Source organism: Micropterus dolomieu, linkage group LG12 (genome assembly GCF_021292245.1).
Source record: "Micropterus dolomieu isolate WLL.071019.BEF.003 ecotype Adirondacks linkage group LG12, ASM2129224v1, whole genome shotgun sequence".
Lineage (NCBI taxonomy): Eukaryota > Metazoa > Chordata > Actinopteri > Centrarchiformes > Centrarchidae > Micropterus > Micropterus dolomieu.
This window is the reverse complement of record NC_060161.1, coordinates 8,675,107-8,695,388: the sequence shown is the minus strand read 5'-3', so window position 1 is coordinate 8,695,388 and position 20,282 is coordinate 8,675,107. Positions and strand designations below refer to the sequence as shown.

Here is a 20,282-nt window from a genome sequence, read left to right as displayed (position 1 = left end):
GCCAAAAGATTCCTCAGGCTAACAAGGAACGTTGGTGGGTATGTTAGTGGAAATGCACAATTCACAAGACATTGTATGAAATCAAGAAACATGTCCTCAACTTTCACGGCCTCTTTTTGCCATATCAGACATTCTGGGACTCAGAATGTGGAGCTATTAATGGTAATATTTTGACAGTTTCTGCCAGATTAAAAGGATCTGACGCACTGTAAACCCAAAGAGAAAAAGTACATGAGGCTATGTCTGTTGAGGACAGTGACACATACACCTCTCCACCAGGAGAGCACACTGTGAGAGGAGGAAGAGAGTGATGAAGATGAGGGGGAAAATGCTTTAACCAAGGGGCAGAAGGTCACCTGCTGTGGTCTCCATGATCATGGCACGGAGAGGAATGGCTAAAAACAACAACCACATCAGACAGAAAAGAATCAAAAGTCAAGCAGAAACAATTCAGAATAAGAGGAACCCAGAGAGGAAAAACGGGAGCAGAAACGAGAAGGTCAGAAGAAGAAAAAGAGCCAGGTGGTTGTGGAAGACACTGAGCAGTTAAATCAATTTTTTAAAATGATAATCTACAGTAACATATTCAACAAACGCTGACATAATAACTTAAAATTCAGTAACGCCTATGTGCTGTGGGAGACTAGTGGTGATTGAAATGGATATTAATACTACTTTCACCAGTATATTTAGCATGAACGGCAAAAAAAAACAGTATTGCAAAATTGTGGAATAATTACACAGAAGTGTCATTGGTGTTATTTCTGTAATGTGCAATGTCTGCCTTTACAGATAATTGATACACTGAATTTAAATGGAAGTTAATTACAAATTAGAGAAATGCCATGATTGAAGTCTATGAAGATTCTCAGTCATCCAGGTCATAGTTATCCAACGAAGGTTAAAATCAAGGGCAACTGGACTTGGTTGAAGATACTGGAAGACGTTTCGTCCCTCATCCAAAGGACTTCTGAAGAAGTATGTGAAACATACATTCTCATTCAGTTCTGCAGAACTGAAGAAGTCTTCCAGTATCTTCAACCAAGTCCAGTTGCCCTTGATTTTAACCTTCGTTGGATAGCCATGACTAAATGTAATTAAACACTTGAAATATACAGTGTATAGTATAGTGTTCTATATGTAAGAGCTTAACATTTTTATTGTTTCACTCTTGTCTGTTAATTATAATTTCCTCCAGTTTTGACAATACAGTACCCACCCAGAGTGAATGGGGCTGGAGGATAAAGCCACATTGTCCAGGTTCTCTGTGCCCCAACTCAGACGGTACGAATCCCTCTCATTCTCCCTGGCAAGTGATGAAACCTGGAATCAAACAAAGAACCTCACATTAGATATGTACCAGCTGAACGTAGCAATACTAACTAAAAATAATGTCTTTGCCAAAAGAATGAAAATGTAAAGACGGCATCATGTAGAATGGGCCCTATCAGTGTATGGATTATATTTTGATATTACTGGATCATTTGTATTGACACATACTTGGGTGTTGCTTAGGTGAAGCTAAATTTAATGACAGGTTGGTAGTTTAATTCACCGTATTTTACATGTTTTTAATGTAAAAGATTCATCTTCAGAGTAACTGGTAACTATCACTGTCAAATAAATCAGTGGAGAAAAAAATAACATTTCCCTCTGAACTGAAGAAGTACAAAGTAACAGAATATATAAGTAGTAAGTAAATAAAACTTGCAAGCAGCCTTGGGCCCTCGCACATGTAACGCGTCGAGGTGTGACGCAGCTGTGTTGAAGATTCTGGATCTCGGCTGTGAATTTGCTACCCACTTCTGACACTGCACAAAGATGTTATACGTCACTTCCTGTGTCCCCTCGTGGCGCTACATAGCACTTGGTGCTATGACTATAACTGAATATTGGCATGTAGATGTGTTTAGGCCGGGACTCTTATGAAACATGTCAAGTTTGGTACAGATCTGAGCATGTACAGTCAAGGTGCAACAACTTCCTGTTTATCTAAATGTGTAAAATCTGGTACAGATGTGAGCATGTACAGTCAAGTTACAACAACATCCTGTGTCATGGCAAAGAGTTTAACTAGGACGCCACGCCACTGCCACACCATTGAACGAAAACTCACAAGTTTTACAACATGGCTTCATCAATGTGTTAAGGGTATTCTGGGACAGATTTTAAGTTGATATGTCCAACCTGCTAGAAGTAGTCCATCGTAGCATAAAATGTGACATTTCCTGTTGCCAGCAGGTGGCACTATGACTTTGAGTTACTGATAGCAGATGGATGTGTTGAGGGCGGGACTCTTATTACTCATATTAAATTTGGTGCAGATGTGAGCATGTATCCTGAAGTTATAACAACTTCCTGTTTATTGGCGAATCGTCGATTTTCGAGGCCACGCTACGGGCATGGTCGTGGACGAAAACTCACCGTTTGTACAACTTTTAATCGTCAATGGGTTTAGAGTGCACAGCGAAAATTTAAAGTCGATCTGACTAATTCCCTAGGAGGAGTTTGTTAAAGTACAAAGTGTGTAAATTGCTCCAAGAGGCTTTTTTGTGCGTCTGGCCATGATACACGTACCACAGAAATTTCGTACACATAAGTCAAACTTTGTCCAGGGGCTGCTCTGTAGGGGGTGCTAGTGAGCCATTTTGCCACGCCCATGCGCAAACCCCCTAATATACGAATTTTTTTGCCGTGCCTGAAAGTTTGGTGAGTTTTCGAGTATGTTAATGCCTCCAAAATTGAGGTTACTTTGCAGAAAAGAAAAAAAAATCCCATCAGTTTCAATAGGGACCTCGCATGATTTGTGCTCAAGCCCTAATAAAGTAAAGCTTGTCAAAGTGGTGCTCAAGGACAGTACTTAAATAAAAGTACTTACTTTAGTTACGTTCCAACACTGTTAAAACAGCATCCTATCAGAGATGTGCCAGGTTGACTTTTAAGGCTAGAGGTGTATTTCTATGCCTATGTTGACCATGCACTGTACCTGGTGACAGCTCAGCATCTCATCCATCATGCCTTCATGTTTAGGGGAGTAGTAGCTGTGGTGGGTGGGTGTGAAGGACCTGTCACAACTGGAGCAGAGAAGAAAACAAGAGTGAAGACACAGAAGCTCAACCGTCAAGACAACTGCAGAGGTCACAGCAGGATGGCAAGTTCATGAGGACTACGGATTTCAATTCCACAAACATTGTGGAAAAAACTGACACTCTGTCAAAAACAGTGGATGTGGACAAGAGTTAGTTAATTTGCTCCGTAGAGCTCATGATTTGTGAGAATATAAATTAAGTACTGGTATTTAATGAGTGGACTTGGGCCAAAATGTTTAAATGCTGACGCTTAAACAGCAACAATGTCGTCCAAAACACCTCAATCAAAGATTACCAGCATCAAGTATTGTCTCACACACTTACATTTTTACTAACAGGCAAACATAACATAAAGATAATTGACAAGACTAAGAGTATGGGCCAAAATATTCTGCATCAGTAAAAGGACTGGTGGAACTAGTGTTGCACGACACTCTCAGGCCTATGTCTTATAACAAGCATTTAGATGTTAATGTAAGAATCTGCTGACTGAAAGTTAACAGACAAGTTAGATTTGTGATGGAAAAATAGAACAATCTAGAACATAAAAACAGAGGCCACCAAAGTCATTAGGATTCATCCTCTGGGAGTACCAACCAACACTGGCAACCCTAGAGCAGAAGACTGCTGGAGTTAAAAACAAAACAAAATCATGATTCAAATTCGGGGGAAAAGCAGAAATCAGACTTATTTCCAAATAAAAGTTAAATATCCAGTCCCAGGGAGACTGCTGAACTGGTTATTGTAGCCGTGCTGAAGATTTAAAAGGCCAGATATGTGGCCAGTGTCAGCACATACCTTCGCATTCGACTAAGTAGGAAGACCAACGATGAAGTATGAGCAGGAGAGGTTGCAAAACACACACACACACACACACACAGAAATACAAATACAGGCAGTTAGCTGTAGAGTTTATTGTCCTTGAGAGGAAAGGTGTCATAAATACATGCAGATATACACACACTAATTCATGAAAAGGTTAGAATATCAGGGTCAAAAAGGAGCTCCATGCTTTAAAAGTCATAATTAAATTGTTGTAGTTGCTTGTTAAGGGTAAGTTAAACATGTCATGACAGAGTGTGGTGTACCTGTCAGTGCGTCCTCCCTCCAGGCTGAAGCGGAGGTAGTTCATTCCATCCAGATACTGTCCCGGCAGGGAGTCGTCTCCCAGCTCCCTCAGGTCCTCGGCCCTCAGATACTCCCCTCCGTCACCTGTCATCGTGTCATCGCCTTGGGAGAGCAGAGAGAAGGGTGGAGGTGAATTCATGAAAGAAAACACAACAAAGTGAAAAAAAGGTACACCCCAGGCTTTTGGGCCACCCGGTCCTGGTCAGGTTGACTGACTGATACAAACCTCAACATCGAATCAATCAAACATAGCTAACATGTAGGCATGAAATATGTTAAGCAATAAAAGCCAACTAGTATTAACAAAAATATAGTAAGCACATCTTTTGCCTGTAGATTTAGACATTTTGACATGTCATAAACTGTGTCTGTGGAACCATTTCAGGTCATCTTCTGTAAAGTGTTCCGTTTCCTGTGGAAACTAACTCAGAGTGAGTCCATTTTTTACCTTGGAAAAAGTAGTTGGCAAAACAACCTCACCATTTAGTCTTACCAAGGACCATTTAGTAGCTGTTAATGAACTTTTGATTGTCAACTTCTGTTTCCAAGGTCAATAATGGACTTTCAATCTCTAGTATAAGTAAGATAGAAGACAAAATAAATGTCTTTAAACCAAGATGGATGAGACGTTCTTACAGTGCTCAAAAAAAGGAAATTTGAAAATATACAACTGGGCAAACTTAATTTGCGGAGGGAGATAATCACATACTGTGATTAAAGGATCCTGAACAGCTACTGAATGGAGCTTGCGACGAGACTTTCAACTGCAGCTCAAGGTCTTTATCAGCAGATAGGGTTTGCTCAGTGAAGCCAAAGTTTACATGGTATCGAAGGTTGCTCAGAGAGAGAAAATCCCATCTGCTGATGTTGATGATGATGTAAATCCCCCCAAAAACTAGTAAGTGGACCCTGAGTTAAGATTATTTTGTCAACTAACTTAAAAACAAAAGGCCAGTATGATCTAAAGCCTGATGAGCAGGACCTTTGATAAGGTTCCTTCAAATTATTTTTTTCAACTATCGTTATAAAGAAATGTGCTGGGCAGGACATTATATAGCTGAAAAGATTCATCTCTACCTATATGCACTGTCTGGTGGACAAACTAAGGTGACACTTTCCCAAAACATATTTGCATTTATCGAGTGCCTTCCATTTGTATAATAATATTTTAGCATAAACTCAGTTTTACTTACTTTACTCTACCGAACAAACTTTCCAGACTTAAGAAAATATAATGTTGGCATACTTACCACGTAGCCTAGTTTCTCCCTCCTAATATAACACTACAGGATTCATTTATTATTACCACATTTTGATTCTAGTCTGTGTATAGTTGCAGTTACTCACACCAAACAGATGCATGTTATGTCACCATTATCTACGGCCTTGTGTTTTCTGCACCACAGTGACAAAGCTCTACTGCTGTTCCACTAGCAGACAGCAGGGGGTAGCATCACTATTGGCTGCAGGTTAACCTGGGCCAAACTGTTCTGCATCTGCGTCTTCAAAGGACTGGTGGAACTTGTCTAGCACAATTTCCACCCTCAGGCCCATGTGCATTAAAAGAAGATAAATTGAAACCAAAATGAAGTCTTTCAACAGACTTTTAGATGGTAATGTAAGAATCTGATGACTTGTGCTTGTACAGATGAGTTATATTTGTGATGCAAATGCAGAACAAACTAGTGACTTTAAATGATTGCAAAGCATTTCAGCCTTTTAAGGTACTAAATGCATTTAGGATGTTTCTTCTGTAACGCTACAGTAACAATGTGTCCCATCTCTATTCCTAATTAAATACATTTTCTACTTATGGTCTACTTAACACTGCGTTGGTTAGACATCAACATGAAATAGAATTGTACTGATTTATTTCCACAATAACTACTTTTCTGAAGTTTCAATTTCATTTTTTCCCCCAAGTTTTTAATTTATTGCTAAGATTTTGTTTGTACATTGCATAAATTCCAGAGCAGTAGCTGGTGGCCGTGGTAGGTCACACGGGCCTGAGAGTGCAGTGTTCGAGGCTGCAGCCATGTGATATGTTGTAAATGTGGGAGCTGTAGTTGACTTTGGCTCAGGTCTGGCTGAAAGCATTATACTAGGCCAGCATAACAAGTGAAAAACATACTGTAGTTAGACAGAGATGTTCTGGTGCCATTAGTGTACTGGCTACCTGGAGAAGGAAGAGTGTAAGAAAAAATATCCTTCAGTGAGTTATCATGTTCATGTTTAGTAGAACACAGCTACATTTAAGGCATGGACTGAGTTTCCCTACTACTATTTAAAGGTACAGTGGGTAAGTTTTAGTGGCATCTAGTGGTGATGGTTGATTATTGCAACCAACGGCTCAGTCACAGCTCAACTCTACCTTTGCAAGCGCGTAGGAGAAGCTACGGTGGCCGACACGCTCTGTGCCGACATGCTCTTGTGTTAAATAATATGTGTCCCCCTCCATTTGTCCTAATTTCACTTACTTCAAATAAACCAGACGACTACTATTAATTCTACTACTACTACTACTACCACTTCATCTTTGTACATATTCAATGTAGTCACGAAATACTCTCTGTAGAGCAGTTTGTCCGTTTGGGCTACTGTAGAAACATGGTGATGCAACATGATGACTTCCATGTAACAGGACCCGCGGTTATGTAGATAGAAAAGGCTCATTCTAAGGTAACAAAATTATAACGGCTCATTATGTAAGGTCTTTAAACACCATTGAAAACATTATGTATTCATTTCTGTCAACAGATCACCCTAAATATTACACACTGAACCTTTAATTAGGTCACTGTATTTGAAATGAGAAAACATACAATCCATTTTTTATGATTTCTAATACTCACTCGGATTCCAAAGTTGCCCTCAACTCTGCAAAACACATCTCTGGGCTATTTGTCATTTGGCATCTTGTCATACTAATGTTAACATCCACAAGTTACAGCTAATAGAGCGCAGCCTGAGTTGCAGTAGAGAGAAGTTTAGTAGCATTCCAGGGAGTCAGTATTTCCTAATGTACTATTGTGGGGTTGGGAGAAAGCTTTGAAGTGACAACACCATGAGTAAAGTCTTTAGGGGATGAGTTTTACTGTTGTAGTTGTCTCTCTGACTTTCTCCTACTTCTCTGGAGGATAAACATTTTCACTACAAAGTGCATACAAAGTGTAGCTTTGTACACTTTGAGAGAATACCCTGTAGCAAAACAGCATTCATTCCAGCACATAAAAGAATACTTCATCATATTCTGAAATAAGTTTAATTGCTTTCGATTGATAGCACTCTCATATCACTCTCAGGCAATTAGCCTAGCTTAGCATAAAGACTGGCACAAACAGATAGCCTGGCTCTCTGCGTGTAATTCCCCTTAAAACCACAAAAAGGATTCTTTTCACATTTCTGTTTTAGATACAACAAATTACAACACGTTAATTATTTAGCTTTACATTTGCCTGTAGGTGCGTTTTTGAATTTTGGATAGTCAGGTAAATTGTTTTCCCATTCTTTATGCTAGGTAGCTTAACACAATGACATCTTTTTCTCCACAAAATTCAGCAAGAAAGCAAATACTGTAAGTGCATTTCTCAAAACTATTCCTTTAAATATACATAAGGAAATTATGTATTTAAGCTTTGAGCCACACTGAATTTCTAAAAAAAAGTCCCTCATGAGGGAAATCTTTTAGGTTCAGTGCCGTGTCACTGGTATCCACATATCATATTTACAGTTAGTTATGTCGAATTTAACCACAGGCTCATTCACAATGCATAACACGTCACCCCGCTCCTGGTAAAATCAGTACAGCAAGTCCTCACACAAGATCCCAGGCTAAATACCTTCCATATCCATGGGGTCGTCTGACAAATCATCGTCATCATCAATGGATCTCAGTGCTGTGGGTTGACAGCACAATCACTCACTACCTCCTAAAAATCAGCTAATGTCAGCAAAGACGTCTGAATTATTCTCAAAAGGTTGACAAAATGTAAAACACAAGTTGGGCTTAAAATAGAATTTGGCTAAAACTAATGTGGCCTGATACCGATAGCAGATATTATGTACTGACATACTGAAATGTTTTCCTGCTAGAAAAAAAATGAAATGAAGTGTGTAAGGGTGGCAAAGCATCTACAACAGTGTTACAGTCTGTATTAAGAGCTAATGAATGTTACAGTACTAGTTTGGTTAGCAAGCTCAAAACAGCATTAATCAAAATCTTTTGCCCACCTAGAGGCAGCAAAACAGGTCGCGAACACAATAAGTGACATACAACAGTATCACTTTTTGGTTGCACTGTCACATGTTTAACAGTTGCCTGTTTATACATCGGACACGGAGTAGATAGTATACTAGAATATATTGGGGTTGTGCACTGGGCCACCTGACAAATCCAGTATCCACTCTGCTTTTAGCTCTGTCTTGATCTCTGCTACCTACAGAAGGAAATATCTTCCTCTTTGGATGTTACACTTTCTCATATAGCTACTAACTAACTTTCTCTGTTTGGTTCTGGGCTCTGTGAAGCGGGTTAATCAAAGCTCTATGGCTGACAACAGCTGTCTGCTGCTGCTGGAAAGATGGCTGTGACCGGAAAAATTGGCAAAACAACTACAAGAGACTAAAAAGCTCCGTAGAGCTAAAGGGAACTGCAGAGTTGGGCCAACAATTCAAAATTTGTCATTAGTGCAGGTTTAAGGCAGGGTGAGGCAGATTTCATGGGTGATTTTTTTTTTCAAATGTGTAAAAGTTTACAAGCAGTAATGAAAATATTATATTCACGAGCTGTAGTCAGGAGGTAACCTGTCTTGTTGGATGACGAGCACTAACTAGTAAACTAATTTGGGCTCAACCACTAAGTCAAAACTCTGCAAACATGGCTTTGTTGGAGGACATCATCCACAGTGTTGACGGACACATGGTTAGAATAGCACTGAGAGATGTCTTTCCATTCGAGGGTTACATTGTGGGTTAATGTTCACAGGCTCTTGTGTACAATTTGACTCACCCTCTTCATCCGAGACATCCAGCACTTCAGTCATGGTCTCTGGCACGTTCAGCTTGTGTTTCTCTGTCACCGTCTGGCAGCATGGGAGGAAAAGGATCTCATTAACCGTAGTTCACACCATACACTCAGTTGCCTGTTCATGTTCGACATTGTCATTTTGGAGGCTTGTGCTGGTGTTGAATTAAATTGCATTATACTGAGGTCTTTCTAATAGTTCTTCTCTGTCACGATCCTGTCCTGAGTGCTGTGTTTTTGGGTTTTGATTCTGAGGGTTTGGTTTTGTATCTGCATGTTAGTCCTGTCATCTGTTCCGTTTAGTTCTGAGTTTATTCATTTCTCAGTTTGGTATCTGTTATATAGTCTTCGTGATCTGTGTTGTTCTTTTTTCTTGTCTCCCTTAGCCACCCTGTAACCTTATTAGTTAGAATCCCTTTTTCTGTGCTGTTAGTTTAGACTTAGTTTTAGTTTGCTAGCCTTTAGTGTGCGTCCTCTACCTGATGTTGCTGTTTGTCTGGTTATTATCTGTCAGCTGGTGTTTTGTGGTGTTTTGGTATTTTCCTGATTTCAGTTCTGTTCCAGTCTCATGTATTAGTTTCTGTACCATCATGCTTGAGTTCTGTCTACTTGTCTACTTATGTTCTCTGCTCTGTTCTCTGTTTCATTAATTAATCTGATATTGTTCATTCTGCTCTAGTCTCTGTGTAGCCTTTATTATTATTATTATTCATCCACATCTTTAAGTTACTTAGTATATGTCTTGTCTCATATCTTAGTTCTTAGTCCTGTACCTTTAGTTCATGTCTTAAGTGTTTACTCCTGGTTTGTGTTGTTTTGCCCATGTCTGCTCTGAGTTCTGTTTAACCTTAGCTTCTGTCTGTGTTCCTTGTTGGTGTTAGTTTATTTGTGATCTGTCTGCTTGTATTAGTTTATTTATATTACTCTGATGTTTAGTGTTGAGTAACTTGTGTTTTGTCTTTTCCCCCCTCAGCAATCTGCCTGCCTGCTAGACTCTCTGTTTCTCCCTGCTGTCTCTCTTCCTGCCTCATTTGCCTTGATCCCTGTCACCTGTGTTGTTCCCGCCCTGCTCGTTAGTCCCTTTGTGTATTTATACCTGGTGTTTCTGTTTAGTCTTTGTCTGGTCATTGTAGCATGTATACACTCTGTCAGTTATCTTGTGGATGTATTCAGCCTGTTTGTTCGCCCAGCTTGTTTCAGTGTGTTTTGGGATTTTTGGTTGGATTACCTTGTTTCATTTGGACTGTGTTTATTGTGGGAAAACCTCAACTCTGCCACTCTGCCTAAAAGTGTGCTCGCCTTTTGTTTAATTAAACCTTTGAACCACGAATCCTGACATCCTCATTGATATAAATAGGGTGAAGATAACATTTGAAACAGCAAATCAGGAGAATCGGTGATTAGTATTGTTAAGTAATTGTTAATTAACCGTAAATTAAGCAGTCCAAAATATGAATCCTTAGTTTATATGGAAAAGGAAAGCAAAAATCAATAACATATCCAAAGAAATGTACTTGGTAGTTGGTACATTACAATTGGGCTAAATCTAGTTGAATTGTTTTTATATACAGCTGTTTAAACTTTATTTTACTGTATTTCAATGCATAATTAGGACCTACTTCACATAAAATATAGTCATTTAAATACTGTTTAAACAATGATTATAGGAAAGTAGGCGTTTTTTTATTAACTATAGTTTTTAGCCTGGTTTTATGAACAGTGGCCAGTTGTTACAAAGTGGTAATAACTGAATGATGACACATCAAATTGTTCTTTATCTCCATTTATATCAGTTGCTTTAAAGACATAAGATGATCTGACTGAGTGAAACGTGATCACAAACCACATTGAGTAAGGGTGCATTTATTGCTTGTGAATTGCACTTTTCATTTTGTAAGTGGAAGAATGATTTCTTTCCCTGCTCACATAGTGTTACTTTAAAATATCAAGTGTTTTATTCTGCAACAGTGCTCAAGGAGCTCTAAGCAGATTTGCATGTTTTCTAACCAAAGTGCAATAATATGTCACATAATATCTAGTCAGCCTTTTTATGGTTAATTATATTAAGAATACTAACAGAGCATACAGTTTGTATTCAACCTGTTATCCACAAGCATACATTTCCCATCCAGCACAGACCAGCTATCTATAACATAACCATGAGATTATAGTGGGAATTTAACTGGAAGTTACTTAAATGTTTTAGGTGACGTACCGTTGTGGTGGTAATGATCTCTTCAGTGACAACCCTCAGCGTGTCCACCACAGAGATGTAGCCCAGCCTCCGAGCAATACCCAGAGCTGTGTTACCATTCTGCAGAAGAAAGCACAGTGACTGAGATGTGTGTCTGTCTACGTGCAAGTGTGTGTGTGTGTGTTTGCTTTTTGTATCTGTTCCCATACCACAGTGATAGCGTTGGGCTTGGCACCGTTTTGCAGCAGCACGTTAATGATGTGTGTGTTTCCTTGCTGGGCTGCCTGGTGAAGGGGAGTGTATCCATTCTGGGAAGCAAAGAATACAGAAGATAAAAGTGAAAAGCAAATATCAATCTCGCTGTAACAAGATAAAACATGTTGTTACAACCATTTTTGTCCTGCAATAAGATGCTGTACAAATGACTTAACAGAAGAAGCAGCATGTCAGAAATAACAATAGTGGAATACAACAACAATATAAATATTGAATGTTAAAAATCGTACATGTGGTGCTTAGATAATAATGACTATCTGAGCCCCAGAAAAATTTACTTTAGCCTCAGTACCTTGGTCTTGGCGTTGACACTGGCTCCATTCTGAAGCAGGAAGCTGACCATCTTGGCGTTACCGTAGTGACATGCCACAATGAGCGGGGTGTATCCCAACTGCAAAACAACAGCAAATCTGTTATAATTCTCTAATCATGAATAATACAAAAAACATAACACATTGTAAAAATACTGCTATGGGACATGACAATTTCAGAAGAATATCATTTTTAAATAACCAGAAGGCATGAAGCTAAATGTAAATGTATAATATTGCTCATACTTTGGTCTGCTGGTCGAGGTTGGCTCCGTTTCTGGCTAGGATCTCGGCAACAGCCACTTTATCCTCCTGGGCTGCCAGATGGAGGGCAGTCAGGCCACTCTGCATGAGGAACACACAGAACACTTTCTGTTTTCACAACAGTCCAATTCAGACCACATTCTGTCCATTCTTTCTTGTCGAATAAGATAATGTAATTTGATATTGCAAAGAAATTTGCTATTTTATTATTTTGTTAAGGGATGGTTTAATGTAGACTATGAATCACAGCATCCCTGGTATCTGGCTGGGCACCGTTGTTATACGTTGGTCCCCATCTCACTCTCCCATTATCTCCTGTCATCCCTCTAATAAAGGCATGAAATGCCCTAAAACTCACCTAAAAAATGCTGAGTTCAGGTTTGGTTTAGATTTCATTACTTGATTGATTTATTGAGATTAAAGATATTTAGACTTAGATGGTAGCTAGTACAGTGTGGGAACAATCTGTCAATGACTTAGACATTCCGATTTTCCCCGAGGGTATTCAGACATACTGTAGCTTAAATAAACAGTAGCAAGGCACAATAGCATAGGTGAACTTGCTTCTTATGGAAATTGTCCTTGTGATGTTGTGTTGAGGATTAATTGATGTACTGCTCAAATCCAACGCAGGTTTCTATAGTACCTTAGTTTGGATGTTGATCTGGGCTCCCTTGCTCATGAGCAGGGCAGCCATGTCTGCGTGGCCCTCCTGGGAGGCCAGATGGAGCGGCGTGACACCCTGCTTTGTCAGGATGTTGGTTTCGGCTCCGTACTGCAGCAGCACTGTGGCGATATCCATCTGGTTCTTCTTAGCCGCGATGTGGAGAGGAGTGTAGCCATTCTGGTTCATGACGACAGGGGGAGATAAAGTGCTGGTGCTCAATGTTTACTGAGACTGCTTGTTGTTGACTTTGTCAGCTGAAAACCTGCTGAAAAACCAGCAGGAATCCGGCCCTTGAAACAGCCTTTGTTTCCATTTAGGTTGTCTAATTGTGTTGTAAAACAATCTTATAATAATAAAGTGTTTTATATGCCATATAAGATGTTTTTTAGTAGTTTCAACACACACACAAGTCCTTTTGATTGGTATTTAAGGTTACGGCTAGCTGTCAACAATTCACATGTGCGGAGCCAAACCAAAAATGAATACATCTACTAACATGTACTGTGTGTTTATCAAAGCCTGGTGTATCTTCTCCCTCTGTACCATAGAGCTACTGTATATTGCTGTCCAAAAACTATTAAAAACACATCAGTGAGCCTCACTGGGAAGGAAGGTCGACGTTTAGATAATCAGCAGAATAATCAACAGAATAAATTAAATAAATAAATAAAGTGACATAGCAGACCTCCCTGTCACTCCAACTGCCCCTACTGGTTGTACTGGGCAGCTCTGTGTAAGTGTGATCAGGGTGTCCCTGTAAAAGAGAGTTGGTGAAACCTCCCTGAATAAATAACGGTAAAAGAGAACCAACTAATCTGGAAAAATATTAGGTTCTTATTAAAAGGGTATTGACAATTGACACTGAATGTCTGAATACTAAACTTAAAACTAACTTAAACTCTATGTCTAAAGCCTATATCTGGTCACATTTAGGCAAATCTGCATCATGAAAAGTCATGCTGCCTTGCAGGTCCTGTGTGCACCGTAACAGACAATCGATTTACTTTTGATACTGAAAAAAAGTGTGAATCTGATTAATATGAGGCAAGATCTGTTATTTACAGTTTACTTATTATTATAGACAGTAGTTATAATAGTTAATTTGAGCAGTATTTTAATGATGGGAGTTTAAGGCAGATATTAGAATTGTATAGAAAAGAAAAAAAATTACATTCTGGCTAAACTGTCCACTACATGTAACATCTTACACTAGACCATTGCCTTTCCACTAAGCCCTCCGATTATCTCCAGCACAGTGTCCACAGCTCTTTACTGTGAACTCTCACCTTAGCCATGGTGTGGGGGGACGCTCCTTTGTCCAAAAGCAGGAGTGCCACCTTCTGGTTATCGTAATGTGCTGCGACATGGAGCGGGGTGAGGCCGTTCTGTTAGGGACGGACGGTGGATTAAACAGCAGTTAGCGCAGCACCAAGCCATTAACACCGCAGAGTTAAAAGGAAGTGTTAAAGGGGATAAGACTGCATGAATTAGAGTTATATTAGACAGTAGAAGCTGGAAGATCACTGGGTAGGTCCTTATTATGATGAAAATTTTCAAAGAAATTAGTAGTATATAGTTATTTTTATTCAAACAAGGCTTATCAGTGCTCTAGTCAATTTAACCACAAAATAGAAAAATGGAAACACACCATTTCCATGCAGGATAACATTTACAGAATGGACATGATTCCCTTTCTGTTAGATTTAACATCACACACAACATCTCATAGACTGTGCACTAAAAACTATAAAAGTTAGTTAGAAAGTCTTCATTTTAGATACATACCTTCCCAGCAGAATCAGGTGGAGCATGACGCTGGAGCAGAAGTTTGGCTACATCTAGGCTTCCGTACTTGGAGGCCACATGCAGGGGAGTAAAACCTTTCTGTGGAGCGTAAAAACCAAGGGAGAAGGGAGATTAAGAAATGTGTCTAAAGACAGTGAATACAGGATATGTTTACGCAAGTTAGCTCAGGCCAGACCTCATCAACAATAGCCATTTTTATTCTATTCAAAAGTTTCAGACCTCTTCACCATTATACATTACCTTCCATTTATTTAGCTAACACTTTTTCCAAATCGACTTACGATAGGTAAAGTCAACCATGTGGATAAAACCCCAAATTACCAGAAACTTGCAACTACACCAATTGTCTCAAACATGGTGACCTGCTTCAAGTGACAATAAGTATTTTTTAGGAGGATTTCATGCTGCAGTAGATCTGTAAATGCTCTGGACACAGAACAGCTGCAGGATTCACCTCCCAAAAACAAAGCTTGTGATTGGCTGAGAGAGTAAAAAATAGCTGCCAGCAATCTCACGTCAGTTTGGTAAACAGATCAACATGAACCTAAAGCATTCAATGACTGATTATTGAGTCTAAATATCTTTAATCACAATCAATCAAGTAATGAAGTCTTAATCAAACCTGAATCCGGCACTTTTTTAATGCTGCGCTTCAGTATTTCATGGCTTTATTAGAGAGGGGGGAGAGCGACGAGAACCAACTTGTGACAAAGGTGCCCAGCCAGAAACCAGGGATGCTGTGATTCATATTCTGCGCTTTAAACCGCCCCTTGAGAAAATATTTAAGACTATTTTCATCCATTGTTGTGTGGAAAGACAAAATAAATCTAAAATCTTTCCTTATAAGGGCTTCACAGACAAAATATCATCAGATAGGATTCCCTGAGGCCTAATAGGTGCCTGTTTTGTTAATAATAAAACAAGAACCTGCGTCCTGACATGCTGATGCAATTTTAGGTAACCTTAAACCAAAAATATTAAATAGAGCCCTTGAGCTTTCATGTTCTTATCCAGCAGGGGGTGCACTTGAACTATTTTAAAATGCAGAACAAGACTGTGGCTGACAGAAACCACATGACCAGCGTGTTTGCGACCCAGCCCTGCCCACGGAGGAAGCAATCCTTTGTTTGTCAAAACCTGGGTTATATCCATTGCAAAAGGTGATTTGACACATTTTTTTTTTTAAAAAGGATGGAGAAGAGAGGGATTCTTTAAACACAATATCCTGAGCAATTCAAGGTGAAGGTCTATTATGAGCTGAGTGAGCATTAGATATGCATAACAACTTTCCCTGATTTGGTTTCCGTAGCGACAGCCACACCCTTCCTCCCCAGAGAGAAACCCCGGAGAAAGACATCAAGAGCGGGAGAGACGAGAACCACTGAACTCTGACAAATACACAGCATTAATAGTATATGAATGAATTACAGGCCTAATCTGTCCTACAGTGGATGCAAAGTGAAGATTCTGACGTGACGTGGCGCGTGCAGCCCCCCCTGGTGAAAACACAGTGATGACTGTGTTCAGGCTTCATGCACTTTTCAGAGGAAAGCCGCAGCTTTACAGCCTCATCAATCATTCAGCAAAAGTGGGTCAAACAGACAGAGACCTACACATACTGTAACCTCTTTATCTGAAGAGGGCACCATGGGATCATCACTTATCATACTGTAGCTGCACTTATTCTTTTATCTGTGCATCTGGTACTAACTCGCTGGCACTGCACCTTTGTTCCAACCTGCTAATCTGTTATCATGAATCCCTAATTGGACGTGTGCATTTTCTGTATCATTGTCAACACATTGGGTTGTTTTGTTGAAGAAATTGTTTGTTCTTATTATAACAAAAGCCAGCATTAGTGCTACCGTTAACTGCTACAGTATATAATCCATCTATCCATCCATCCATTGTCAACCGCTTATCCTGCGTAAAGGGTCGCGGGGTACAGTATATAATGTATATCCTATTTATTACTGCTGTGGTAACCCGATTTTTCCACAGCAATACTTGCCATTTGAACTTTGGTGGCACTAAATCACCACACTAAGACTCAGTACAAAAAACATGACCCCAAAATGCATGTGTTGTTTTGAGGATGAGCAGACTTTGGCATCTGATGGCTAGCACCTCTTTGTGCTAGGAAAATGTACAGTAGCTTAACAGACTGGGAGCGTGGACAAAATGCTAACATGGCTCTGTCCAAAGTGAAGAAATACTGTAGCTCCTGCATGCATTTCACCCTACAACCTTGTTGTGTTTGTTAACAACAATAACTCGTGGGTTTTAAAGGTGACGGTACAGTAGGTGTATGTTTTCACTCTGTGCTTCACACGCAGGCATGAGACTGATAATGAGGAAAACAATTCCTTGAACTCTAAACCTCATAGACTTTGCTTTTACATGGCTGCCTTTGTTCTTCATGAACCTCAATGAAATAATTACATTGCTAACGCTGAATGCTCCTAGCATGCTTCGAGTAGTTAGTGTGCAAGTCCTCCAAGTTAAAGGAGACTTATTATACTGCATTTCCAGCCCTATATTGTAGTTCTGTGACTCCTGTATGGTTTATGATTACATGATTCAAAGTTCAAATAAATCCTGGCTCTTCATGTAGGCCTTCATTTCAGCCTCTGTCTGAAACAAGCTGTAGATGCTCCTGTCTCTTTAAGGCCCCGTCGTTGGTAGAAAAAGCTGTTCAAAACAGGAGGAAATCTGAGGTTTTTGCTCACAGTGATTTCTTTTAAATATTTTAACCTCATTATTTGAAACTTTGTGTTTAACATGAACATCCAACATTGCAACATTGTAGGTAAGTCACAAAATATGGAAAAGCATAATAGCACACATGTCTCCTTGACCCACCTTGGTAGCCAGTGAATGTGACGCTCCGGCCTCTAGCAGGACAGAGGCTGTCTCCACCTGCCCCTCCCTGGCAGAGATGTGGAGGGGGGTGTAGCCGTTGGTTGTGGCAGCATCAGGATGGGCCATGTGTTGTAGCAGCAGCTGCACAATTTCTGTTTTTCCCAGACGGGACGCAATGTGGAGGGGAGTCTGGTCCTCCTGAAGACGACACAGTGAAAAATGAACACTTTGTATGGTGCCATGTTCCCTGGTGGGCTACTATAGATGACAGTAGTCTCACCCGTGCCCTGGCGTCCACCATTGCTCCGTTCCTCAGCAGACATCTGACCACCTCCACCTGACCTGCCCTGGCTGCCATGTGTAACGCAGTTTCGCCACGCTGTTCACACAACAAACGGCAACATATGGGTCAGCAGGGTCAACACACACATATTAACTGTATACTCTTGTAACATATAACTGTAATATGCATCAAACTAGCTGACCAACCAAAAATAACACAAGTATAAGACAATGCATTATTGCCCACTCTGTCACTTTCCCTCTCTCTGACCGGCTTGTTTCCCATCACTCACGATATTGCTGACGTCAGGCGAGGCTCCGTTCTGCAGCAGCAGCAGGACGATGTTCAGGTGACCCATGAAGGCTGCTACGTGGATGGGAGTCAAACCAGACTGGACACAGGAAGGAAAGTAAAAGAGGAACAATAGGATAAGATGTCATGTGAAACATACATTTGTTGTTCAAGGAGAGCTCATTAAACTTGTTAATATGCAAAATAAGACATCATAAGATATCATCTGGCAATTTGTAGCAATTTCGGGCAAACAAATGGCTACTTTCCCCAGAGCATAGGTGCCACAATTGGTTTTCAAAAAAACAACATAGAAGATAAAGGAACTGACTTTCTTAAGATATTTTTTTTGATATGTACTTTAATTTCATTCTTGCAAATTATATATGTGTGCATTAAAAAGGGAAGAACTAAAATAACAAGTTTTAAATAAAAGCTAAAAAGTATGCTAGACAAAAAATGGATCATCCATATTATTTAGTAATTTAATCCCCAAGTTAAACAGTCCATTACATCTACCACTTTCCACTTTCATATATCTGCTTTAAGACCATTTTTCTTTCAGTGCTATGTAATTATTAGGAAATCAGCATAAAAGGTAATATCTTTGATGTTGATCAGATTAGACAATTAATAATTAGCCAGATCAGGATCTGTATATTTACGTATGTCCCTGCAAGGTCCAATTACTTGTCCACATTAATCCCAATAATATTATTATTGTGCCAACTGTCAGCTTAATGTATGATAAATTTTAATTACGCTGTACAATAGTTGATTAATTTCTCTTTCACTCCTACTTCAGTATCAACCTTTCCAAATATTAACTGGACAAAAGCACAAAAAAGAGTCGCCCACCCGCAGCTATGGGCTATCTCACTTTTAAAAGGAGAAGCAACACAATCTTCCTCTTAAAAGTCAAAAATTTAACTCATTAGCAATGCAACTCACCTTTTCTCCCTTCAGTACACTCAGGTGTTTTTGATCTTATTTGGTCTTGTCTTATCTGGTTTGGCCAATAGTTTATGGTGGCTAACGTTAGCAAATAAATATTGCTGTGTAAAGGACAGTGCTGAGTCAGTTTGCTTATGTGATGACTCTATTTGTGCTACTCTTTGTTTTATCATGATCCAGTAGCTGTCAAAATAAAATATTCACAGTATATAGTAAAAGTGCTTCTGTTAGCTTCAGGCAAGTTTAGCAGTCATTTTTTAAGCATCTAAGCTGATATTTGGTTATGGATAAGATCCATCCATCTACATACGTATTCATTGTTGTTTACTTTAAGATTAATTGAATATTATTGCTCTCAATATTAATGTAGACAATTTAACTTAAACTATCATTAACCTCCTGTATCTACTACTGTCTAGAACTCCTATGCTGGTGGTCAAGCCAGAGATATGATACCAACCAGCCCTGACCCATCTACCCCGAGTGGGTGCAAAGAAACATTTCTGCTGATTTCAGTTCCTCTCAGATGTGTAACGTACCTCAGTAATGGCCTGGATAGAGGCTCCATATTTGACCAGCAGCTCCATCACTTTCACTCGGTTTTTCTTGCAGGCTATGTGCAGCGGGGTGAAGCCATTCTATCAGAGAAACGTGGATCACACAGACACACACAGTAAGGGATGAACCTTACAATATTTAACATAAGTAAATGTTCACCTTAGTCTTCAGGGCCTACTGAGTCTATACAGTGTACATAGCTTTTGACTTGTATCTTATGACTGGTTAAATTTCCACAGGGGAATTTAGTTACACGATATCTTTGTAACGTACCAGTGCCCTGGCGTTGGGGTTGGCCCTCTTGTCCAGCAGCAGTTTAGTGACTCTGTAGTGACCACAGTGAGCTGCAACATGTAACGCTGTCAGGTAGTCCAACGTGACATCATCAACAGGAGCCTTGTGCTGCAGAAGGTGTTTGACGCATTCGACGTGGTCGCCTTGTGCCGCCATGTGAAGAGGAGACAGCCCATTCTAATATGTGAAAGAGAGGTCATTTAGTCTGATAGAGACACATGGTAGGAGGGCCGACAGTGTGGCTATGTTCTATAAATACACTGCCTCTTTTATCACTGTCCT

The 20,282-nt window shown here is 39.8% G+C and overlaps 1 protein-coding gene across 10 annotated transcripts in view; it reads right to left on the bottom strand.

Moving 5' to 3' along the window:
* The window catches only part of ank2b (ankyrin 2b, neuronal), a 235,728-nt gene that overhangs the window by 37,761 nt on the left and 177,685 nt on the right, over positions 1–20,282 (bottom strand). For 7 of the 10 annotated variants that reach the window (XM_046064554.1, XM_046064558.1, XM_046064560.1 and 4 more), the window contains 17 exons: positions 19,980–20,177; positions 19,688–19,786; positions 18,196–18,294; positions 17,901–17,999; positions 17,621–17,818; positions 14,738–14,836; positions 14,239–14,337; positions 12,932–13,129; positions 12,268–12,366; positions 12,003–12,101; positions 11,644–11,742; positions 11,456–11,554; positions 9,226–9,298; positions 4,178–4,319; positions 3,888–3,899; positions 2,987–3,074; positions 1,220–1,323 (listed from right to left, as the gene is read on the bottom strand). In XM_046064554.1, the coding sequence (XP_045920510.1) occupies positions 1,220–1,323; positions 2,987–3,074; positions 3,888–3,899; positions 4,178–4,319; positions 9,226–9,298; positions 11,456–11,554; positions 11,644–11,742; positions 12,003–12,101; positions 12,268–12,366; positions 12,932–13,129; positions 14,239–14,337; positions 14,738–14,836; positions 17,621–17,818; positions 17,901–17,999; positions 18,196–18,294; positions 19,688–19,786; positions 19,980–20,177 (1,904 nt within the window). The remainder of the gene's footprint in view (positions 1–1,219; positions 1,324–2,986; positions 3,075–3,887; positions 3,900–4,177; positions 4,320–9,225; positions 9,299–11,455; positions 11,555–11,643; positions 11,743–12,002; positions 12,102–12,267; positions 12,367–12,931; positions 13,130–14,238; positions 14,338–14,737; positions 14,837–17,620; positions 17,819–17,900; positions 18,000–18,195; positions 18,295–19,687; positions 19,787–19,979; positions 20,178–20,282) is intronic. The other 3 variants (XM_046064564.1, XM_046064556.1, XM_046064563.1) reach the window with 1 other exon arrangement.